Source organism: Sphaerodactylus townsendi, linkage group LG09 (assembly GCF_021028975.2).
Source record: "Sphaerodactylus townsendi isolate TG3544 linkage group LG09, MPM_Stown_v2.3, whole genome shotgun sequence".
Lineage (NCBI taxonomy): Eukaryota > Metazoa > Chordata > Lepidosauria > Squamata > Sphaerodactylidae > Sphaerodactylus > Sphaerodactylus townsendi.
Window position 1 is genome coordinate 51,835,980 of NC_059433.1, and position 22,078 is coordinate 51,858,057.

The following is a 22,078-nucleotide window of genomic DNA, read 5'->3' on the forward strand; positions in this document are numbered from 1 at the left end:
TTCTGCACATCATTAGAAACAACAGAGGAAAGGAAGTACACTGGGGGAGCAGTTGTTTTAAAAATGTGTTGGGGTGATGTATTGTAGACATAAGATTTTCAGCCAGGATTGTCAGTGCTGCTTGAATATGATTTTTCTTTCTTGCTTTTTCTGAAGCCTGGGAAATAGTTGTTACAAAGAATCAGACATGATTGATGGTATCGGTCAGTGGTGTCTTACTGATGACTTTGTGAGCACTTCTGGAGTCCTGAGAATGGGCAGTGATCACCATGAAAAATGGCTGCCGTGAGGGTGAGCTCAATCACAAAATGGCTGTTATAGTCTGGAACCAATCACAAAACTTGCAAGCAAATCATCCTTCTTTGTTGAAGGCAGATATTTCTGCCCACACAAAGGTGATGCTTTTGGGGGGTTGTAGAATCTTTGCTTAGAATATTATCAACTCTAAACTTTATTTAGGAAGGTTTTTTAATTTTTTAATTTGCAGAGTTATTAGTTTGAAATTAAGTGCTGGTTTGTGTAGATTTGGATTAATTTGCTCATGACCACAAGGGTCTAGTGAAGTCCCTTGCAGAAAATACCGTATATGCTTATGTAGAAGTCGACCCACATGTAAGTCGAGGCACCTAATTTTACCACAAAAAACTGGGAAAACATATTGACTCGTGTATAAGTTGAGGGTGGGAAATGCAGCAGCTAGTGGTAAATTTCAAAAATAAAAATAGATACCAATAAATAGATATCGAAAATAAAAATAGATACCAATAAAAATAGATGCCAATAAAATTGAGGCATCAGCAAGTTAAATGTTTTTGAATATTTATTTCAAAGAAAAACAGTAAACTAGCTCTGTAAGTGGAAAAGAGGGTCAACAAGAACAATGTGGTATCAGCGATAACTTTAAAAGTACAAAAACCTTAGCTTTTTTGCAAGGAAGGGTTTTAAACAATGGATCTTACAATAAAAATTGGAATGAACATGCATGTTCACTGTGACTCAAAACTACCCTGCTTGTTAAAAGAACAGTTCATTATTTTTAGTGTACATATTTTTAAAATTGCACATGGCAGGAGTCATTTTAGAAGGAAAATTCACACAACCTGTCAGGCGAAGAATGTTTATGTTATCAGTACCAACATTTCAGAGTATCTTTAGGAGACCCTCCTGATGATACCACCCAGGTTTGGTGAAGTTTGGTTCAAGGGGACCAAAGTTATGGACCCCCATCTACTATTAGCTTCCATTGGAAACAATGGGGGATGGGGGCACCCCCTTTGGGGGTCCATAACTTTGGACCCCCTGAACCAAACATCACCAAACCTGGCTGGTGTCATTAGGAGTGTCACCTGATGATACCCTGAAATTTTGATGCCGCTAGCCTAAAAACTGCACTCCCTGGCGGCCGACAAAAGTAAAAACCCTAAAATATTTTTTAAAGTACACCTGACTCATGTATAAGTCGAGGGGGGCTTTTTCAGCGCAAAAAATGTGCTGAAAAACTCAACTTATACATGAGTATATATGGTAGTACAACAGAAAAAAAAAGCCTGCTTGGGTATATGGTTTCATACACTAGAGGAAAAAATCAGGGTAGCAGAGCTCAAGGTGTGAGCTCAGTAACTATGAATTTTGACACAATTTCTAGTAATTTGTGATATGCATGTGTCTTGATTTGAAGTATGAAGCTGAGTAATTCTCATTTTGTCTTTTAATACAGTTTTATAAGGTAGTGACCTGATAGGTATGCATGATATTGCTTGGCGATAGGACATATAAGCATATCCAGTATCTATAGACCATAGTTGAATGGAATAGTTTTCTGTGGGCGTGTGAATAGCCCTTTAAGGTATAACTAAATGTAATTTTTTGGAAATGAAGTGCTCGTTGCATTCCCATATTTGTCTTTATGAGAACATTCTGAAACCAGGCGGGAATACACTGCAGTGTATTCATTTGCCGAAAAATTTCTCACTGAAATCTGTGAACAGAATCCAGCCCTATTGCTTGGCCAAAAATTAATTTCCCAGTGACATTATGACCACACCTAAAGCTAAGAATTTTAGGCTTTTGGAATGGCCAGGAAGGATATCTAGCTTTCATTTTCTCAAAAGCAGCATTAATAGAATTGTGGACTAAATTTAGACACTGTAGAGCTGAGATCACCTGGCTCATAATCATTGCAGCAGGCTGTCAGAAAGCACAGGGGACTCTTTGCTGAACTCTGCCTACTTAACAGGGACTGAGAACTTGAGAGTGCTGCATCTACATATGCTGTAAACAGCCTTTTCCCTCTTGCCCTAATTGTATTAAGTTAGAGCGGTATCCAGGGTGGTGGCTTACAAGCTATGAATAATAAATTAGAAGTCTAAAAACAAAGTCATATGTGGGTGTCAGTAAAAAGTGACACCCTTGTTTTCTTTGAAAAAAGGAAAATAAAGTGGTGCTATAGGAGGACACATGCCAGAGAGCAACACAGAATGTGACCCGAGGAGAAATGTAATTGAATTGTCAGAGAACTGTCAGAGATGCTTCAAATGGTGAAAACTGATTCTTCTACTCATTGTAGAAGAAATTTCTGGACATATACTTTTTCTTAATTCCTGATGTGTACCTCAGGCAAGCCTGACACTGGACTTGCCTCTGGGTTAAGTCTTGATATTGACAAAAGTTTCTGGCTAATCATTTGCATAATTTTAAATATGATCTCTTCTCAGTTGATTTTTATCAAATAGTTTTTTAACTTTGTTTATAGTAGGAATGCTGTTGAAATCTACATGTAGAATTTGAGCAGCAGATTAGGGGGTTCTTCGCAAGTGCAAGTTGGAACCACAATTTTATTTGAAGCAGACCTTCTGAACTTTAGGGGATCCAGTATGTTCTGAAAAGCCCTGGAGCCTCACTAGGCCTTACCAAGTGTACAAAAGCTTATAGGGAGTTATCTAGCTGAATAGTAGGGTTGCCAACCTCCAGGTGGTAGCTGGAGATATCCTAGGATTACAACTGATATTCAGGCAACAAAGATCTCCTGGAGAAAATGGCGTCTTCGGAAGGTAGATATTATGACATTATACATCCACTGAAGTTCTTTGTGAACCTTGTAGACTCCACCCCCCACCCCAAGTATTTCAAGGTATTTCTGAACCCAGAGCTGACAGCCTCAGTATTGGTCTGCTTTCATCTACTGCTTTCATCTTTTGTGTTCCGGAGGGCTCAGTGCAGGTGAAGCAAGGACTAGAGAGGCCAGTCTGGGTTATAGCCCTATCTTTCCTAGTACATAAACAGGGTTGGATTTTTTTTTTAAAAAAAGTTCTGTCCTCTGTTGCAGCAGACCAACACTGCTTTCCTTTTAAAACAGGAGTACTGCATAAAAGCCATTATTATGGTATGAATTATGTGAATACAGTCAGTGCATTATTCTAGCAGAGGAATGAAAGCTGTGAAATAAGATTGTCTAATTAGCTATGCTTTTCTCTCTAGAATTTCCTTATGATTTCAGATCAAGGCAGAAATCAAATGGGCTTTTTCTTTTAACTTGTCTGCACTGAATGTTCAATCAAACCAATGTACAGATTTTGAATTCTACTGTATTGGCTTTCATGTGAACTTTGCCATCTCATCTATGTCGCCTGGGGTTAATTTGATTTTCTTATCTATTTATTTAAAAACGTACTTGCCACCTTTTCAGAAACTTTTGATGCAGCTGGGAAACTTCTGGAAATGTGGTAGAGGCAGTTGTAGTAAGTAGGGAAGAAGTAGCCGAAATTACCTATTCTTGCTGTTGCTTGCTGCAGTGTGTTTTCAGGCTCGTGAGAATGGGAAAGTTGCAAAAATCTACATATTGGATGAGGGACTAGAGATGGAGCAACTCTCCATCTTATCTTCCAAGGCCAACTTCAGGTCACAAGAAGGGGACACCTACTAATTTATTGTTTCTCCATTAGATATTTTCCCTGTTTTTATCCACCCTTTTCTATCCAGAGATAATGTAGCAGACCCAAAAATGTTCACAGTACGCTTATGAACACTTGTGTGAAGAGGTTGCTCTGGGTACTGTAACAGGCAGATTCACACTAGCCTGACAAGGGCCTTTGATTTCCAGATCGGGAACCAAAGGCTTTGAATAAATTACCTAAAAGGAAGCCAAAAAGTGGTAGAACAAAGACCTGGTTTACAGCATGGCCAGGGCTATTTGTAGGCAGATTTTTGTAGCATCATCTTATTGTGGTGGATGTTAGGATGGGGCGGGAGGCTGGTTACCAGCCTCCTGATACTCAGTTGAGGAGACTGTGTGCCTCCTCGATCTGAATTTTAAGTGTTAGGGGGTTAACATTATCGTGGTATAGGTGCGACAGTTTTCTTGTCTTGGATAGCTCAGAAACTAAAGCTATGTCCTCTCTTATCCCCACCAGTACTACCACCACTAAAAAAACCCCTTTCTTTCTCTTTACTGGAGGCAGCAGTGTAGATGATACTGACCTTGGTAGACCAATGGTCTGATTCAGTATATGGCAGCTTCACATGTTGTGCCTTTTTTTGTATACATTATCACTGACGGACACTTGTCACTCTTTGGGCAGTTAAAAAAATATCAGGTGCACAGAAACTAAAGAACAAAACTATGATTTAATCTCCGGTTTCTTTTTTCTGTTTTGTTAATTTCTATTTGTAAAATTAAAAAAAAATAATTTAAAAACCCAAAAATGTATTTGCCAGGTCAGTGCAGAAATAGGCATTATCGAAATCTGCTGTCTGCCACTTCTAGAACTGAACAGAAGGCAGTATAGAATTTCTGCACTCTAATTGGGTCAAAAGTAGCTGTGGCTCATGCATGTAGCTAACACAGCCACGTTTGCAAATACATTCTGTAACCAAGCCTGTGAATGATGAAAACACTGTTGACTAAATCAATACCCCAGAGGAAGCCGAGCACACAACAAGCTCTGAAGGAATTACTGAACTGCTTTCAGAAAGATGTAGAAAACATGAAGTGTTATCTGGCTCTGCTTATAGTCCCATAAAGCGATGACTGGTGAGGTTATGTATATTTTAACAACCTTCCCACACATTAGGATCTATTAAGGGAGAATATGCCTTTAAACAATTAGGCTGCAAAAACAATTAGGCTGCAAAAGGTGGGGGGAGGGGGCAAGCAGCAAGAGGGCTACACCTGCATCGTGATACCAGTGCAGAGGGACTTACCTCAGTGGCAGGACAGTATGGTGCAGGAACCCAAATGTTTTCTTCCAGGCCATTGCTGTTGTGTCACAGGATGCTGCATCGGCATAGAGGGGGATTCCTAGGGGTGGAGAAAGGAGTTTCTCCTTCTCCCTCAGTGCTGCACTTCTGATTGTTTCTTTGGAGGCAGTGCAGTGGCAGCCCTGGCCACTGCTCTACTGTTCACCCCCTTTGGATTGGGCTGCTTATGTGTCATGGTCATTTATGAGAAACATCCAGGACTTTCTATTGATACACGGATTTGTGGAAGGATTTCCATGAGAGAAGACAAAATTTAGCCCAAGCACCACTCTCAATTAAAATTGTATCAAATGCATCCATTCTTCTAAAACAGAAGTATGCACAAACAGTGCTAAGTAGAGAAAATGACTAATACATCAAATCTTTCAAAATATCCCAAAATGCTTTCTCTCCCATTGAAACTGTTAAAACCATATCGTTTCCCTACAGTTTTGCTAACTATTTCAGGTTCATGGACAAAACATTGTTCAATTTTGAGGCAGAATCCTAGAAATGTTAAATAATAACTTTTGGTTTTATGCAGAGAACTTCTCACCAGTGAATAACTGCAACCAGCTTCCATAAATCAGATCAGAGAAGTCATCCAGGGTTTCTTGGGAAGAGGGTGAGTTAAGTTGATAGACTGATAATTTTTAGAAAAAAATACATTCTCACAAACAAGAGTGGGGGAAGTGAAACTTGGGCCCTTTCCGCACGGGCAGATTATGGCGCCCTGGGGACGGCAAAAACGCCGTCCCCAGGGAGAAATTCGCACAGGGGGCGCAGCTGCTTTGAAGCCGCCGTTTTCCGACCTCGCTTGGGAAGCGAGGTTTTCGGAAAGCGGCGGCTTGGAGCCGCTGCCGTGCGAACGGCAACGGCTCCAAGGCGCCCCCCCTTCCACCCGTCACTTACCTTGTCTCTGGCCGTCCGGCGCGTCGCCGAGGCCTGGAGACACGCCCCCTGCCCTGCGACGCTGGAGCAGTCGCGCAGGGCCGGGGGTGTGTGTCTCCAGGCCTCGGCGACGTGCCAGACAGCCAGAGACACGCCAGGTCGGCCGGGCGACGGCGCTCCACGGCGCCGTCATCCCGGCTGTTTCTGGGACCGTTCGTGCGAACGGTCCCAGGGGGGTTGGGTCGGCGTGGAATACGCCGACCCAACCCCCATCGTCGCCGTGCAGAAACGGCCATGGTGTCAGTTGAGATCCAGTACTGACATCAGTTTGAATAACACAAACGCAGGAGCACAGTCACACTACTTGGCATTTTGGTGGATGGGTAGTGTCTGGCCAATGAGAACTGAAATACTGGCTAAGTAATAGGACTGAAAAATTGAGGTATGCTAAGGAAAACCCATAAATGTTAGCGGTTCACTGACCCCTTACATTCCTGTTAACTCCTTAGCTGAGACAATATTGTGATCTTCCCTTAACTGCACGAACAGCATCTTAGAAGTAGCATATCTTAAGCGAATGTTCAGGTGATCCCGTTTCTGTTCGTTTTTGGGGAGAACCAGAGAGGCTAGCGCCTAAAGCAATAACTTTCTAATTAAATTATTGTCTTCTGATTCTGTTCTCATCACAACTAGCACCAACTGGAATTGTAGCGACATGCCTCAGGGTATACTCTCCAGCTCCCATTATGTGGGTCATGTTATTCCTAACATTTTGCTTATATGAACAGGCTAATGAAAAGGATGACAGATTCCGTTTATCCCAAGTATGTTTGGGTATCATTCTCAAATGTGTTTTCTCTTTTCATTCTGAACACTTGAAAAAGTATTTGGGACAGTTAACCTGAAAAAATATTTGGGACAGTGACCTGGTTTAAGGTATAGCAGTATTTTGAATGGGAAAATATGTGAATATGGTTTTTTTTAAAATATCAACAAAAAACCAACCACCAGCAATTCCTTCTCCTCCATTGCAAACCTGTCTTATGGCATATTTGTGGAAGAACACAGTGAGGTGGGCTCCTGAAGAACAGGGAAAGGAAGGAGGCCAGGAAGAGGGAAGAACAGTAATACTTGTTGCTCTCAATGCAAGTGCCTGTATTATAAGGTTGAAGAGTGATGGCTAATCCTGAGTGTGTTGTGAGATCATCATTGAGAAGAGGCAAACACCATGTGGTGTAGTCTCAGCTTAAGTTAGCAGTAACAAGCATGGTGTGTGGAAATGTGTACATTCTGATCAACGTTTTGTGTATCACTTGTGCTGTTGATGCCTCCAAGCTACATATCAAGTTGGGGCAAAAATGATGTGCAGCCTGCTTCTGTGCCGCTTCGCACACCAGTGAGTTCAGTTTAATTCAGTGATCCCATGCATGTGATCCCATGTAATTCTGCTCAGCAGTGGAGACTTGATGAGGAGGTTGTTTTTTGCAAAGTTTATCTGGGAACACCAAAAAGTACAGAGGGAAGGGATACTGAGTAGCACTGTAGCTAGAGTGGTTCAGTGGGTTCAGCTCCTAACCTAACCATTTTTCAAACAGGTTTTTAACGATCTTCGGCTGTTTCCCCACGGCCATGCTGCGGGGGTGTGTTGGCGTAAATGACGCCGGACAAGACACACCCCCCCCGGGACTGTTCGCGATGGATCGTCCCGTAGGGGTGAGGGAAGACAGCGCAGTCTCCGCGAGAGGGCTACGCCATCCCAATGCCTTTACTGTCCTTCTGCCTTCCCGGGCGCTGTTAGAGGGTTGGGGACACGCCTGCCCCGCGCAACAGCCTGGAGTCGCAGGGCAGGGGCGTGGTCCCCTGGCCTAAAAGCATGCCGAGGGACAGTAAGGCTGCTCGGGAAAGGGAGGAATGGCCTTCCAGCCCCCCTCTTGTTTCTGAAAACCTCGCTTAGGGGAGCAAGGTTGAAACAGCTAAGCCAAGGCTAAGCTCATGAGCAGGGGCAATGCATGCTGATGTGATGCAGCAGCCGCCATGCTAACGGGTTCCAGGAATCCTCTGTTTTAGTCTCCTGGGACGCTGTATTTGGGTCTGCAGAAAGGGCCTTCCTTTTGGAATAAGAACATAGTGTTGTCGTTTTTTAACTAACTGTACTCCAGAATTTATGGTGATCTTAGCTCTGCTGAGTTCTCCCTACTCACATCTATGTTGGACAATTGCTGTCAGTCTTATTGTAACCAACTAATTGGGGAGAGGAACTCAGAGTTCTCTGTGCTTAATGAGGCTCGGGAATATATTTAAATGTAAAAGGAAGAAATTTGCTAAAAACCCTATTCTTAATTGGAAATAACAAAAAGAATTCATAGATTCTAACATATAGTATGGACTTGGGTTTGATGACAGATTTGTAGATGTTTCTGTTATAAGGAAATCACTGGTTTTCCATTCATTTATGTGAAGCCTTATCGGAAAATGTGGTTGCCTTACCCTTCTAGGAAGGCCTGCTATGATCTTGGTGTCAAAGTGACCAAGAGACCGATTGTGCCTCTTGACATTCAAAATGGCTATCACTCTTGGGATGCATCCTGTCTAATGTCACAGCCTTTGTAAGAAACTGGAATTCACTGGTAGATCCTGGGTTCTCATAAACCTTGTAAAATGCATGGTGACTATACTGCAGGCTACTTGGTAGATGTCTCCTATTATAGCCTCATTTATTATTGAGTGTTACAACTTTGCACTGCTGAAGCTTTTTGTTTGCTTCTACTAGCAGTCAGGCCATCTATCATAAGGGGTGATCATGGGTGAAATACCAGTAATGGGGTAATAAAAACTTTCAGTAAGACAGACTTGAACTTCAGATCACTTACTTGTGTTTAATGTCTGCATTCTGAAACAAACTCACTTTTCACACACAGAAAGACTGATGCAGTACACTTCAGGCCAAAGCAGGCTGTTGAATGATGCCACTACAACAGATTATCCTCTTAAAGTTGGAGTTAATGAAAATAGGAGAGGAGTGAGTGACTTCCGATACAGGGATACTCTGATCACCCCTGCCAGCATGACCACCAATCAGGCCATGCTGGCAGGGGCTGATGGGAATTGTAGTCCATAACATCTGGAGTGCCAAAGGTTCGCCACCACGGGCCTAGGGTGTCAGAGGCCTTTTTTTTAATTATACACACACAAAATTAAAGTGTAATATTTTGCTCTTTTCTGAGACCCCTTTAATATTCTGAGGTGACATGTGTTATACTGCCTAATTCCTTTCTTAGCTTATCTATATTTGGTAGAATGCAGAATGGTCAGCACACGGGGTGGCTCTGAGGTAAAAGGGAATAATTTACTCCAAATAAAACTGTTGTATTCTCTTAAACAGAAATAGGTGCATTTGAGCTTAGGGACAGTGATGGCGTAAACCTTTGAGACCAAGTAATTCCAAATTGCAAACCCAAAACCCATTCTATTTATCTAAAGTGACATACGGCAATTTAACCTGAATATTTAGGTTTTAGTTTAGAAAATGGTTGGCAGTTCCAAGCATGGTCTTTACTCAGGAGTGGTAGTCAGTGGCTTTTGCTTTTGAAGCAACCGGTGGCAGCTCTTCCAACAGGTGAATCATGACCCTAGGAGAATTTACCTCAGAAGCAAAGCCCCATTAAGCAAAGCAAACCTGGCTTACTTCCCCAGGTAAAGGATCGTGTTTTAGTTCTTTTGTATTGAAAAATCAGTGGGGTTTAACAGTGTTTAACAGGGTTTTCTACACTGCTTTCCCAAAACTAGGTCTTAGGTTTAATGCTAATAATCAAGCCCAGCCTAGATGTGTGGGCGGAGGGCACTCTATGCTGCGCAAGTGCCCACAGAGAGGGCTCTGAGTGCCACCTCTAGCACCTGTACCATAGGTTCGCCATCACTGGTTTAGGAGTATAACTGTTTCAGTAAAGGTGACAAGTGAAATGGTTTCAGATAGGAACAGCTCCTTCTCTCCCTGTTGCTCATTTTTGGCCATATTTGATGTCACAACTGATTTATGGCAACCTTGAAGAGTTTCCAATCCAAGAGATGGTGGTCAGAGATAGTTTACCATTGTCTGCCTCTGTGTAACAATCCTGATAATCTTTGGTAGTCTCCCATCCAAACTCTAATCCTGTTTAGCTTTTCATCTTTGGTTCTGTATAGTCTGAAGATTTTCTTTTTCTTTCCAGAAATTATTTTTTAATATTGCTGTTTTATCTTCCCGGCTAATTACCTTAGAGATTTACTCAGTGTATGATTATGTGGTTTGAAATATTCATATTGAAAGTATTCACTTCCAGCCTATATAAACTAGGTTTGAATTTTCTGTACTGTATCACAGCAGGAAATACTATATACAAGTTTTAATTTTGGAGAAGTTCTTACTTCAGTTACTTTCACTGTAATTAATACAAATGTGTTCTCTTATTTTAGGGGCAGCTTATTGCCAGTTCATGGATATGTTGTTCCCAGGGTGCATTAGCTTGAAGAAAGTAAAATTCCAAGCAAAGCTGGAGCATGAATACATTCATAACTTCAAACTTCTGCAAGCATCTTTTAAAAGAATGAATGTGGATAAGGTAAACTCAGATCATTTTACATAGACTTCTGATACAGCAGTGTGAAATTATATTTCAGAGAATATGTTCTTGATTTTATAATAACAATGAGCTCTACCCAGAAGAAAGTGTAGACTTGGTTGGCTATTATTTTGTGTGACATTCCAAAAATACCTCTACAAGACTTAACAATAAATTTGCTAGTGGAGTTTTTGTTTGCTTTCATGGGAGACATTTGTTAAGTGAATAAAATTTTGTGCATTATTTTAAACTGTTCAAATCCCACTGTTTTGAACTTACACACAGTGTGGACTAATTTTTTCCACAACTTATTTTCCTCAGTGTATGTGTTCATTGTTGTTCCAAAAATATATGGAATTCACATCTGAGAAAAATGCCTTCAAATTTCTTTGGGTTTGGTGTGCCTGAATAATAAACTGATGCCTGAAACTGAGATGTGAGGACCTGGAAGAAAATCGGGGAAATTCGGGGTGGAGGTGGGGAATCTTTATTTTTTACTGTCTTCCTTCTCCCCACCGCTTGAGCTCTTATTTTCATTTTTGCAGCAGATCGCACCTGCCATTTTCTGCAAATTTCAGGAGCCTCAGTGCAACCGCCGCCATTTGCAAACTGTTCCCACAGAGGTTTCCCCTGCTAGCAGCTCATCTCCTTTCTATTTCTGTCTAAAAGGTTCAGTAATAAAATTTGTTTTCCCTGGTGATCCCATGCACATGCCATCATTTTTTTTTGAGGGAGGTCTTTTTGTAGTTGATGGAGGTCTTTTTGAGGGAGGTCTTTTTGTAGTTAAAGGTAGACCAGCCCTCCAAATGGCTGCGATTCTCAGATGGCGTTACCCTGAAAAAAAAAGATGGCGGGCGAGATCTGCTGCAAAAATGAAAGTAGGAGCTCGAGTGGTGAGTGAGGCTGAAAAAGAACCGTTTTGGCTGGCAATTTTTTTTTTGCCCATGCTGTGCAGACAAAAAGAAGCCAGAATGGTTTTTTTTTTACAGCCTGCAAGATATTTTATTTGTGCCATGCAGAAAGGGCCAGAGTATAGCAGTTTGCAACTTAGGTTGCAAATATTGTAGGTATTCATGTAAAAAATGGAGGTATTTACTTTTACATTCTAAAATATGCCACAAACTACAATTTTGTATGGTAAGTTATGAAGTCTGCATTTTATGCTGTTCAGTCAGTAAAAGTTTAGGTTTGATAGGACAGTCAGTATTGCATATGTCACTTTCCTCCCAAATATGTCATTTCCCCCCCAAAATGCCTGTCCTTTTCTATTAGAGGTGGTGGTCCATGGCTTCAAAATTTTCAAAAAATTTACATCTTTAGCTTGGAATCAGTTTTGACAGTTGCCTGAGTATTAGTAATAAATTAGAATACAATCAAGTATAACAATTCCAAATCTACACTGATGATTGAATCATGGGCAGTCCAATCAGGGGGGAGGGTGAAGCGCAACCTCAGGCAAGTGCCCCACCCCTATCATCTGACCCTATTTTGGCTGTTTATTGATTGATTATTTATTTATTCATTTATTCATTTATTAGACTTAATATACCGGCTACCCCCGAAGGGCTTTGGACAGTGTACAAGATAAAACTAATAAACTTGAAATCACATAGTTAAAAACCAAATGAATTAAATTCAGCAACAACAACCCCCCCCCCAACCCAACATCAAAGTCAAATGTTAAGTCAAATCTCTTGGCACACTATCAGTTAACTAATGTGTATACTGTATTCCTGGTGCATATATTAAGTTTTAATCACCCACAGTTTCCTGGTAGATGTACAGTGAGGTTGCCTGAGAGGTTTTTAATGTGCAGAACATTTTTAATATGTATGGCCCTTTGCATATTTGCTTCTAGAAAACCATTTTGAGAAATAACTTTACACCTTGTTCTGTAGGTTTATCAGCTTCATTGTCCTGTTAATAAAAAGTAATGCATATTAACAGGATAAACAAGGAATTGTTCCTCTTCCAAAAAGTATGGAAAGCATAGAACTGCATTAACAGTGCAGTCCCAAGCAGAGTCATGCCTCTGATTTCAATGTGCAGTAAGTGTCTCTGTTGGTTTTAATGGTATGCATGATTAGGTGGTAATGTGCAGACTATTACTTTTGCTCTCTAGTTAATATTGCGTGATAGGTTATCTTGTAATCAGTGCATTAGTTCTTGGGAAATTACAGTAGTGTCGAAAAACGTCAGTTATCACTTTATAATGCAGATGCATTTTGCTCTATTCAATACAGGTTATTCCAGTGGAGAAATTGGTAAAGGGGCGCTTCCAAGACAATTTGGATTTCATTCAGTGGTTTAAAAAGTTCTTTGATGCTAACTATGATGGGAAAGAGTATGATCCTGTGGAGGCCCGGCAAGGCCAAGATGCTATTCCACCACCCGATCCTGGTGAACAAATCTTTAATTTGCCAAAAAAATCCCATCATGCAAACTCTCCAACAGCAGGTATTGTTCTTGGTTACAAGGTGTGTGTGTGTGTGTGTGTGTGTGTGTGTGTGTGTGTGTGTGTGTGTGTGTGTGTGTGTGTGTTATGTGCCGTCATGTAGCTTCTGACTCATGGTGACCCTATGAATCAGTGTCCTCCAAAATGTGCTATCATTAGCAGCTTTGATCAGGTATTACAAACTGAGGACCAGGGCTTCCTTTATAGAATCAGTCCGTCTCAAGTTGGGTTTTCCTCTTTTCTTACTACCATCAACTTTTCCTAGCATTATTGTCTTTTCCAGTGAGTCTTATCTTCTCATAATGTGACCAAAGTATGATAGCCTCAGTTTAGTCATTTTATCCTCTAGGGATGGCTAGATTTGATCTAAGGTCCACTTATTTGTCTTTTTGGCAGTCCGCAGTATCCATAACGCTCAACTCCAATACCACATTTCAAACGAATCTATTTTCTTGTCAGCTTTCTTCATTGTCCAGCTTTGACACCCATACATAGTTTTAGCCAATACTGTAGCATGTTTCTTTACTTCAGGGGTAATTGGTGAATGGTGTGTTCACTGTCAATCATGGAATCATGAGAATTTCATCACAGTGTGACAATGTGAAATTCAGTGCAGTGTTGATGTGCTAAAGCTGTTACAGTACTTAAAGTTGCACTGGACTGTAGGCAGAGTCTCTTTGGTAAGTATTGTACATCCACCCTTCTATTCTCTTTTTGTGTTGTGGTCTCATCATAAATCGTTGTTACTTAATCTTAGGTACTGGAGTTGTTCTGTTGTTACTGACTCATCTGTGAATTTTGGAATGCTTCACTTTGAATTACTGTCTTGTTAAAGCACACACCCTTTCTCTAACAGGGTATGCATAGAACTGGAACATGGTGGTATGCAGTATTTGGTGATGGTTGTTGCTGGGTATACAGCCTCAACTTGTGATACTATATTGGTTCAATATTTTGCATTGGTGGCTCAGGATCCCATATTAGCAGGATTGGACAATCAGGATAGCATGTTTATTTTCCCCACTTAGTTGCATTCAGTTTCTTTTATACAAGGACAAAATATAAGCTATGAAGCTCCAAAATGAAAAATTAAATGCTGTAAATCTGGACCTTCCTACCCAAGATGTTAGAAGTTTTTTGACTTGCCTCTTTTCTTTTAGAAATCCTGGGCTCAGGTTGACTGGAATAAATCCCATGGAATCCTTCTTAATTCAGAGGAGGAGATTCCCAGTAGAATTCTTGCTGATTGGTATAGATGATCCTAAGAAATGGGAAGAGCTTCTTATTTATCTGTTCCATTATCCTTACAGGAAACTGCTAGCATAATCAAATTTTATAGTGATTGGAATGTTTCCAAATCTTAAGTGCTCATCCAGTAGTAGAAAGTAAATCAATATAGGTTTTTTAAAATATATATATATGTTGGTAGCTACTAAATGGAATGCAGGGATCCCATTTAGTGTTTTTTTCTCAAACCTGTTTTGTCTAAATTGATGCTACAGTTGTAAAATCTGTAGGGAAGCCACACAAAAAATAAACATTTTGAGCTCAAATCAGTAGTCTACTCAGGGTCACATGTATTAACTCAAGAGCCACAGAGAAGAAATTATCCCATCTTGAAGGAGGGTGATTGCCTGCAACTGTAGTTAGTATCCTGTGCTATGCTGGGGCTTGTGGCAAGGATGAGCTTGGATCCTTGGGGACACCACTCCCCACATCTCTCCATTGTGAGAACAATGTGGGAACATGTTTATAATATCACAATGTACTGTTTGCCATATTTATAAAATTTTAAAGTATACATACAAAATTGCATTACAAGTAAAATTGCAAATATACTCAATGCTAAAAAAAAGCGAGCTGTAATTCTTAACATATGTTTTTACTCTTGGAGAGATAGAAAAAATGATGAACATTAAAACTACATACATACAGTGTGTAGTAAATAATTGGTTGTGCTATTGGACAGAAACAGTTTCTCATAGTCACAATAGAACTACTGTGTTTCCCCGAAAATAAGACCTACCCCAAAAATAAGCCCTATCATGATTTTTCAGGATTTTTGGAGAATGCTTGAAATATAAGCCCTCCTCCAAAAAGAAGCCCTGCTGGTAGTTAGAGATCACGAATCGCGGACAGTGTCCTGTGCTCCCTGCCAATGAGGATGCAACTTGCATTACACATTATAGGGAAGCAACAGGTTGCTGAGAGCCCACCTTAATGAATTGTGAAGGTACCGTATTTCCTTGAATATAAGACATCCCCCAAAATTAGCCCTAATGCATCTTTTGGTGCAAAAATTAATATAAGACCCTGTCTTATGTTTAAACAGTAAATTTAACCTTGAAAATATATTTTTACACAAGAATTATTATTTAATGTCATATTTTCTTACATAATAATCTTTTTATTACATATTCTTGTGTGAATGCATTTTATTCATTCCAACAGAGGCAATACTTCATAGAAGTATTTTTTTTACCACTCCCCAGAAATCCCAGCTTTTCTGTTGAAAATATTGGGGGTGGGGAGGTGGGTCTGCCAAAGACAAAAATGGAAAAACGGAGGAGATTAAAAATGTTCTTTGGGCTTTCACATCTCTGGGCAGTATTTCCCATGGACTGGTGCTTCTATGCCAGCCATAGCACGTTGTCTTCGCATAATGACTACCTGGATAGAATAATTGACAATATTTATTTATCTATTTATATTTATACCCCGCCCTTCCCAACTGGGCTCAGGGCGGCTACAACAATAAAATTACAGCAACTATAAAACGTCAGTTGATGATTAAAACATTAAAACGATAACATTAAAACAATAGACAGTAGATCTATAGCTTGGAAAGTGAGGAATTATAAAGCTGTAGGTACACATCAAACTTCAGTCTCCCAGTTTCCTACAACAAGCATGAATGTTAACTCCAAATTTGAGTTTCAGCAGGAAAGTAATTTCAGCAGGAAATTACTTTCACCATCTTAATCTGATGCTAAATGTTTAAATCTACATGGTGCCTACCATCTGTTTCCTTTTTCTGCAAATGAAGGATCAACACCAATCTTCTTAGTAGTCTTTGTTATTGACAGAAGTGGTGTTGGCCAGAATGGAATAAATACTCTATTCCATGAAATACAGATAACAGAATCCCTATCGAACTCCAGGAAAGTTTCCAGATGTTCAGTCCATACAATTCCCATCAGCCTCTGTCAGCATGGCCAAGCCATGCTGACAGAGGCTGATGGGAATTGTAGTTCCTGAACATCTGGAGAGCCGCAGGTTCCCTACCCCTGCTCTAATGGTTTAAGAGCTATGCTGTAGCAAGCAGTACTATTACATTGCAGGTCAAGGATAATGCAAGCGAGTCATTGCAGGTCAAGGATAATGCAGCTTGGAAATTATAGCATAAATAGTTCTTTGGGACTAATCTCTTGACAACTCTGATGTTGTCTTGTTTCTGCTTGGAAGGTAGACCTGTTTTGCTACAGAGATAGTGGCCCTATGCAGTGGTGGGACTCAAATAATTTAACAGCTGGTTCCAGTGGTGGGATTCAAATAATTTAACAATTGGTTGTTTACAAGCACCATTTTAACAACCGGTTCTGCCGAAGTGGTTCGAACTTGCTGAATCCCACCACTGGCTCTATGGATAACTCCGATTCATCACACTCAGACTGCTTTACATGATACATTTTGTATTCAGAAGCAGATTCCTGGGCACAAAATGCATATTATTATTTCTTTTCAAACTATATGTGAACAATGGCTGGGAAAGTATCTAGTTTCCGCTCCCATAATGGCAAACTGTGGTTTGTGCTTGTTGTCTAAACCAGAATTGGAAACCATAGTTTAAACAAACAAAACACAAATAATAGTTTGTATAACAGCAGATAAAGATTTATTGTGAAGCACAGGGACATACAAGGGGAAGAGGAATCATGTGGTCAGATGTTACTCTTGTACTACCAAATCATTGTTTGTGTACAGAGTGTATATGACCGTCACTTGTAATCCTGTGGCAGAAGTTTTGTGTACTGTGTGAAGTCAATGTATGTCAGTTCCTTTAACTGTGCAGTGCCTTCTGTGAGCTGCTTGTAACCACATCAACTTAGTAGCTGTTTTAAATTCTGTTTTCAGGGATGATAATAAACGTTATACAGGCACTGGGTAGAAACTACAATTTGGTCTGTTGGATAGCAGGTAAATATCCTGTGGTGATTAAATATTCAAACTTTTCTTTTAATTTATGAAATAAAATGACAAGAAGACAGTTAAAGATAATAAGAAATTACTAGAAGACATTAAAAGACAAGCTGTTGCCAAGCACTGCTCCTTTCCATAGAGAGCCAGTGTGCTGTAGTGGTTAAGAGCAGCAGACTCTAATCTGGAGAACCAGGTTTGATTCCCTGCTGCTCCACATGACGCCTGCTGAGTGACCTTGAGCTAGTCACAGTCTTTTATAACTCAGCCCCACCTACCCCTAAGGTGCCTGTTGTGCAGGGTGGGTGATGATTGTAAAGTGCTTTGAGACTTTTTGCAGAAGAGAAAAAGCAGGGTATAAAAACCAACTCTTCATATTCTTCCCACTTATCTATTTCCAAATAAATCCTTGCAGCTTTAAGTCTGTGTATTTCTCACAGTCCGAAGACAAATCAATTTTTACTTATGTAAAAAATACTGTCCCATTGGGGGCATCAGACCAGGGCTAGCAGTTCCAAGAGAAACTACACAAGTCCATGCCAAAATGCAAGATCTTACAAACCATGCAACAAGCAAGCAACCAGCATATGGGGTTTGCCACTAAATACACAAATGCAGCTAAAAGACTTCTAAAATATTACCCAAGACCTTCAGCTGAAAATGATTCTGTCTTTGAGCCTGCCAAGGGAAGTGGAGTAGGGCATTTGAGATTTTTGAAGTCCTTGTCACATAACAGATTCTTTCAGAGAGGTTGTTAATCTGTTAATGTGTTGATCTGTGTGGGAGAAAACAATTGATTTTTAATCTATTGTGGGAGAAAATGAGAGGGTCCTGTGGTTTGTTAAAGGGTAGCATTTACGGTGGTGAATGCCTCGTAGGACTGGGTATTGTTAAACTACATGTTCCATGGAAGTGTATTTCTAAACATATTGGTGTGGAGAGCAAAACCTCAGTGATGCTATTAGGGGGGTGGGGTGAGAAAGGCTGTGCAGTATACCTCTAGTGATTCTTAAAGGTATCTGCATGTGAAAACATTTTGTGCAAATGCCTTATCTGTAGACTCTGATTGCTTACAGGAATGCTGGATGACACAGATTCTACATATTTGCAGTTGCTGTGATTCTCTATGAGATTAGGCGAGTCATTTAGGTAGAAGTGTATTTCTTGAAACACTCACTGTTTGAACAGTGTATTGTAGTGCTTTCAGCTCTATACTTCACATTCATTTCTCTTTAAAGAAGTGTTCTTTCTGACTCAGTTATAAGCAACATAGTGTAACTTCTGTTTTACTGCATTTTTTTTGCTTTTCATTATTTTGTTTAGAGGGTTAGCCAGCCATTTCTTGTGAGCATGATCGTTCTGTGTGGAAATACAAAAACAAAACAACTCAATAGAATATGTTTGAAATTTGGCCAGATTAAACCTACCATACTGATAGAACATATTCCCTTGATTTTACAGTTGATAAAACCTTCAGGCTCTGTAGTACACTGAAATACGGATTTAGAAAGTGGGTTGTGGGAATATTTTCAAACCTGGCAGTGATCATCTATCAAATGGCATTCCCACTGAGAACCATTGCCATCGCTTCATGTTTTGCTGCCTGTGGGGATGCTCTATTAAGGCTGTTTGTTTTAATTTATTCAGGCTTCCAAAATGCTAATGAAGTTCCTTTTGAATGTCACATAAATACAGGGAAGTGGATAAAGTGCCTTCTCGCTGAGCAATATTAAGACTAAAATAAGAATAAAATAAGGATTAAAAAGTTCTATGTTTGGTAGTGTCTGCTCCATGACCTCAGGCAGAGGATTATGTGCTAGAGATATCAACCTCAAGGTAGGGCCCAGAGCTAGGAATTTTGAATGATTTGCAGTCAAAAGAAATCAGTTCTCCTGAATAAAATGGCTGCTTTGGAGGCTAGGCATTATTCTCTCAGATCCTCAAACCTGCTCTTCCGAGGCTTTACTCCCAAATTGCCGGGAATTTTTCAGACCACAACAGGCAACCTTAATGGCAGAATTCTTTCTTGGCATGGATCTGTGCCTCATACTGACAGTTTCTGGTCAGAAATCCAGAAAAATAGTACCTTCAATAGTGGTCACTACCAAAGTGGGGGGGGGGAAGCGGGGGGGGAACAATCTTTGGGTCTGTTAAGCAGTGAGTTGTTGTTCAGAACAAAGGCAAAACCCTACCACCCACTAAGGAGTAAAATAATTTCTGTGTAAAATGGCACCCTGTCTGCAAATGAATCTAATTTTCAAAACACTGCCCCTTTTCAACATACCTTGTTTCATGCAATCATGTATGTCTGTGAATGACTCCCAAATAATCACTCAATTACACGGATGCAGTTAAGTTCCACTGACTTGAGTGGGATTTATGTGTGAATCTTTAAGCCTGGAAGGAGGGGACTGGAAAAAAATAGACACTGTTACCATGATAGGACGAAACTGCTCAGTAACAGAAAAACAAAATGTGGAGAGGGGTGGGATTTCCCCACCCCCACAACGGGGAGATGGGATTCCCTCCATGAGTTTGTGGGGCCCCACTTGTAAAATCTAAATATACTAACTTACATCCTAGAAGTTTTGTTCACATATCATGCAAAACTATGGGGTTGAATCCACTGGTAGATTTCTACTAATGGAAGGGCCCAGGCCTCTGACTTTGCCCTCATACCAGTTCCTGTTTTCTCTGTTCCCCCAATGGCAGCATTTCAGGCTGCAGGGGGACAGGGGAGGTGGGAAAGTCACATTCCACAGGCAGAAATCCCTTCTATCAGATTACGGCTGGGTCTAACCCAAGTTTTAATTATATATGGATGATTGTTTGAATGAAGGCCACTTCACCAATTGTGGCTGGCTAGAACACCTCAAAGCAGAATCTGGTGCCATAGTTTAAGGTCATAGTTTAAGGTTAAGGTCAGTTTATTTACCACAATAAGTTGTAACTGGTTTTGAATGGTGTATGAGGGTGAGCGTCCTGGCTTGTTCCTTAGTGCCATGTTTGCTGTAGTTTAGTTAAGGGTACCAGCTTGGGTCTGTGCTGAAGAAAAAGCCAAGGCAATGACTCCTGTATTTGAAGCAAACAGGATCTGAATGGCTGTCTGAGTCTCGTCCTGGTTTTACAAAGTTACTGTAGTTAAAAGAAACAATTAATTTTGGGTATGTTTGAACAGAACCGTATGGGAGGGAAAGTCACCAACTGTCTAGAACTTAGAACCATGAATAAAGATCAGAAGTAGGAGTGTCAACCTCCAGGTAGTGGCTGAGATCTTGTGGGATTTTACAGACATCTATTCCTCTGGAGAAAATGGCCACTTTGGGCCATTTATACCTTACTGAAGTTCCTCCCCAAACTCTGTCTTCCCCAGACCTCACCCCAATGTTACCCAGGATGGAGATACAGTCTCTCAATAATGGGGGGAAAATTAGTTCAGAGCAGACTGCTTATTAATATTGCAATAGGCTGAGTAGGGAATCTTTAATACCAATGTATACGAAGATCAGCTCTTGGAAGAAAATCCACAGAGAGGAATATAATGCAAATTTGACAAGCTTTATTGTAGGGATAAGAGATTCACAAGCACTTGATTCAGTGTGATAAACACACACACACACAGTTACTAAGCTATAAATAGGTTGGAAAATAGATAGGGGTATGGTGTGTGTGTATATGTATCTAGGGTGTGTGTGTATATCTCTCTCCATATGCGCACGCACACACACACACGCGCATATATATATATAGAGAGAGAGAGAGACAGGGGGAGGGAGAGGGGGTAATACAACTTGATTGCAACGTGAAGAAGATCCGGAGTTCAGAATCAAACTGTCAGTGTCTGGTTCCAGGAAGCAACCCGTTGGGCACAGTGACAAAGATCAGGGGAGGCAATTGGCCATGCTGGCAGGGGCTGATGGGAATTGCAGTCCATGAACATCTGGAGAGCCGCAGGTTGCAGATCCTGGTCTATGGAGCTGGAAATGTGCTACTGTGGCAAGCAAGCTGAGAGCGTGAGAACAGAAAAAAATCTTGTAAGTTCCTTGTAGGTAGACCTGGCTATTGCCAGAGAAATGGATTCCCCATCTCTGCAACACCAACATCACCCTTTAGGCTGGCACGCAGGCAGGGATACCTGGGAATAAGCACTCCCCCTGCTATGCCAGGGCAGTATGGTAACACCAACATTGCCAGGACTTTCCTCACCTGGTGCTGGCAACTCTAATCAAAAGGCAGATTTCATTATTTGCACCCTTCTTTTGACTGTTTTCCAAAGATGCAAGGGGCATATTATGAGAGATTACATCCACATTTTGTTTTTCTATTACTGGGGAGCAGTTTCCTCCTATCATGGTGTTAGTGTCCATTAGTTAGGTGCTTTTCAACAACTAGACAACAGCTTCTGCTAACCTGCCACACCACTGTGAGAAGATTAATTTCTGTTTTATAAGGTGGCTCCTTTGCATTGTAATAGGTACTGTAAAAAATCTGTTTTTGAGGAAGGAGGCCAGACTTATAATCTAGATATGAGAAATTAATTTTATATTGTGCTTCTCTATTTTATCAAAATTTGCTGTAGACCAGTTAACTTCAGTCAGTGCCCCCTGCTTTTGAATCCTCTTTTTACTAGGCAAAAGTGCCTGAAGGGACATGTATACATGCCTTCATTAACAATAAAAAAGACTAAATATATGAGGTAAGG

The 22,078-nt window shown here is 40.6% G+C and overlaps 1 protein-coding gene across 4 annotated transcripts in view; it reads left to right on the forward strand.

Annotated features, from left to right (window-relative positions):
* MAPRE2 (microtubule associated protein RP/EB family member 2) overlaps window positions 1-22,078 on the forward strand; it is a 111,449-nt gene that overhangs the window by 75,271 nt on the left and 14,100 nt on the right. For all 4 annotated transcript variants that reach the window (XM_048507513.1, XM_048507515.1, XM_048507512.1 and 1 more), the window contains 2 exons: window positions 10,579-10,724; window positions 12,968-13,181. In XM_048507513.1, the coding sequence (XP_048363470.1) occupies window positions 10,579-10,724; window positions 12,968-13,181 (360 nt within the window). The remainder of the gene's footprint in view (window positions 1-10,578; window positions 10,725-12,967; window positions 13,182-22,078) is intronic.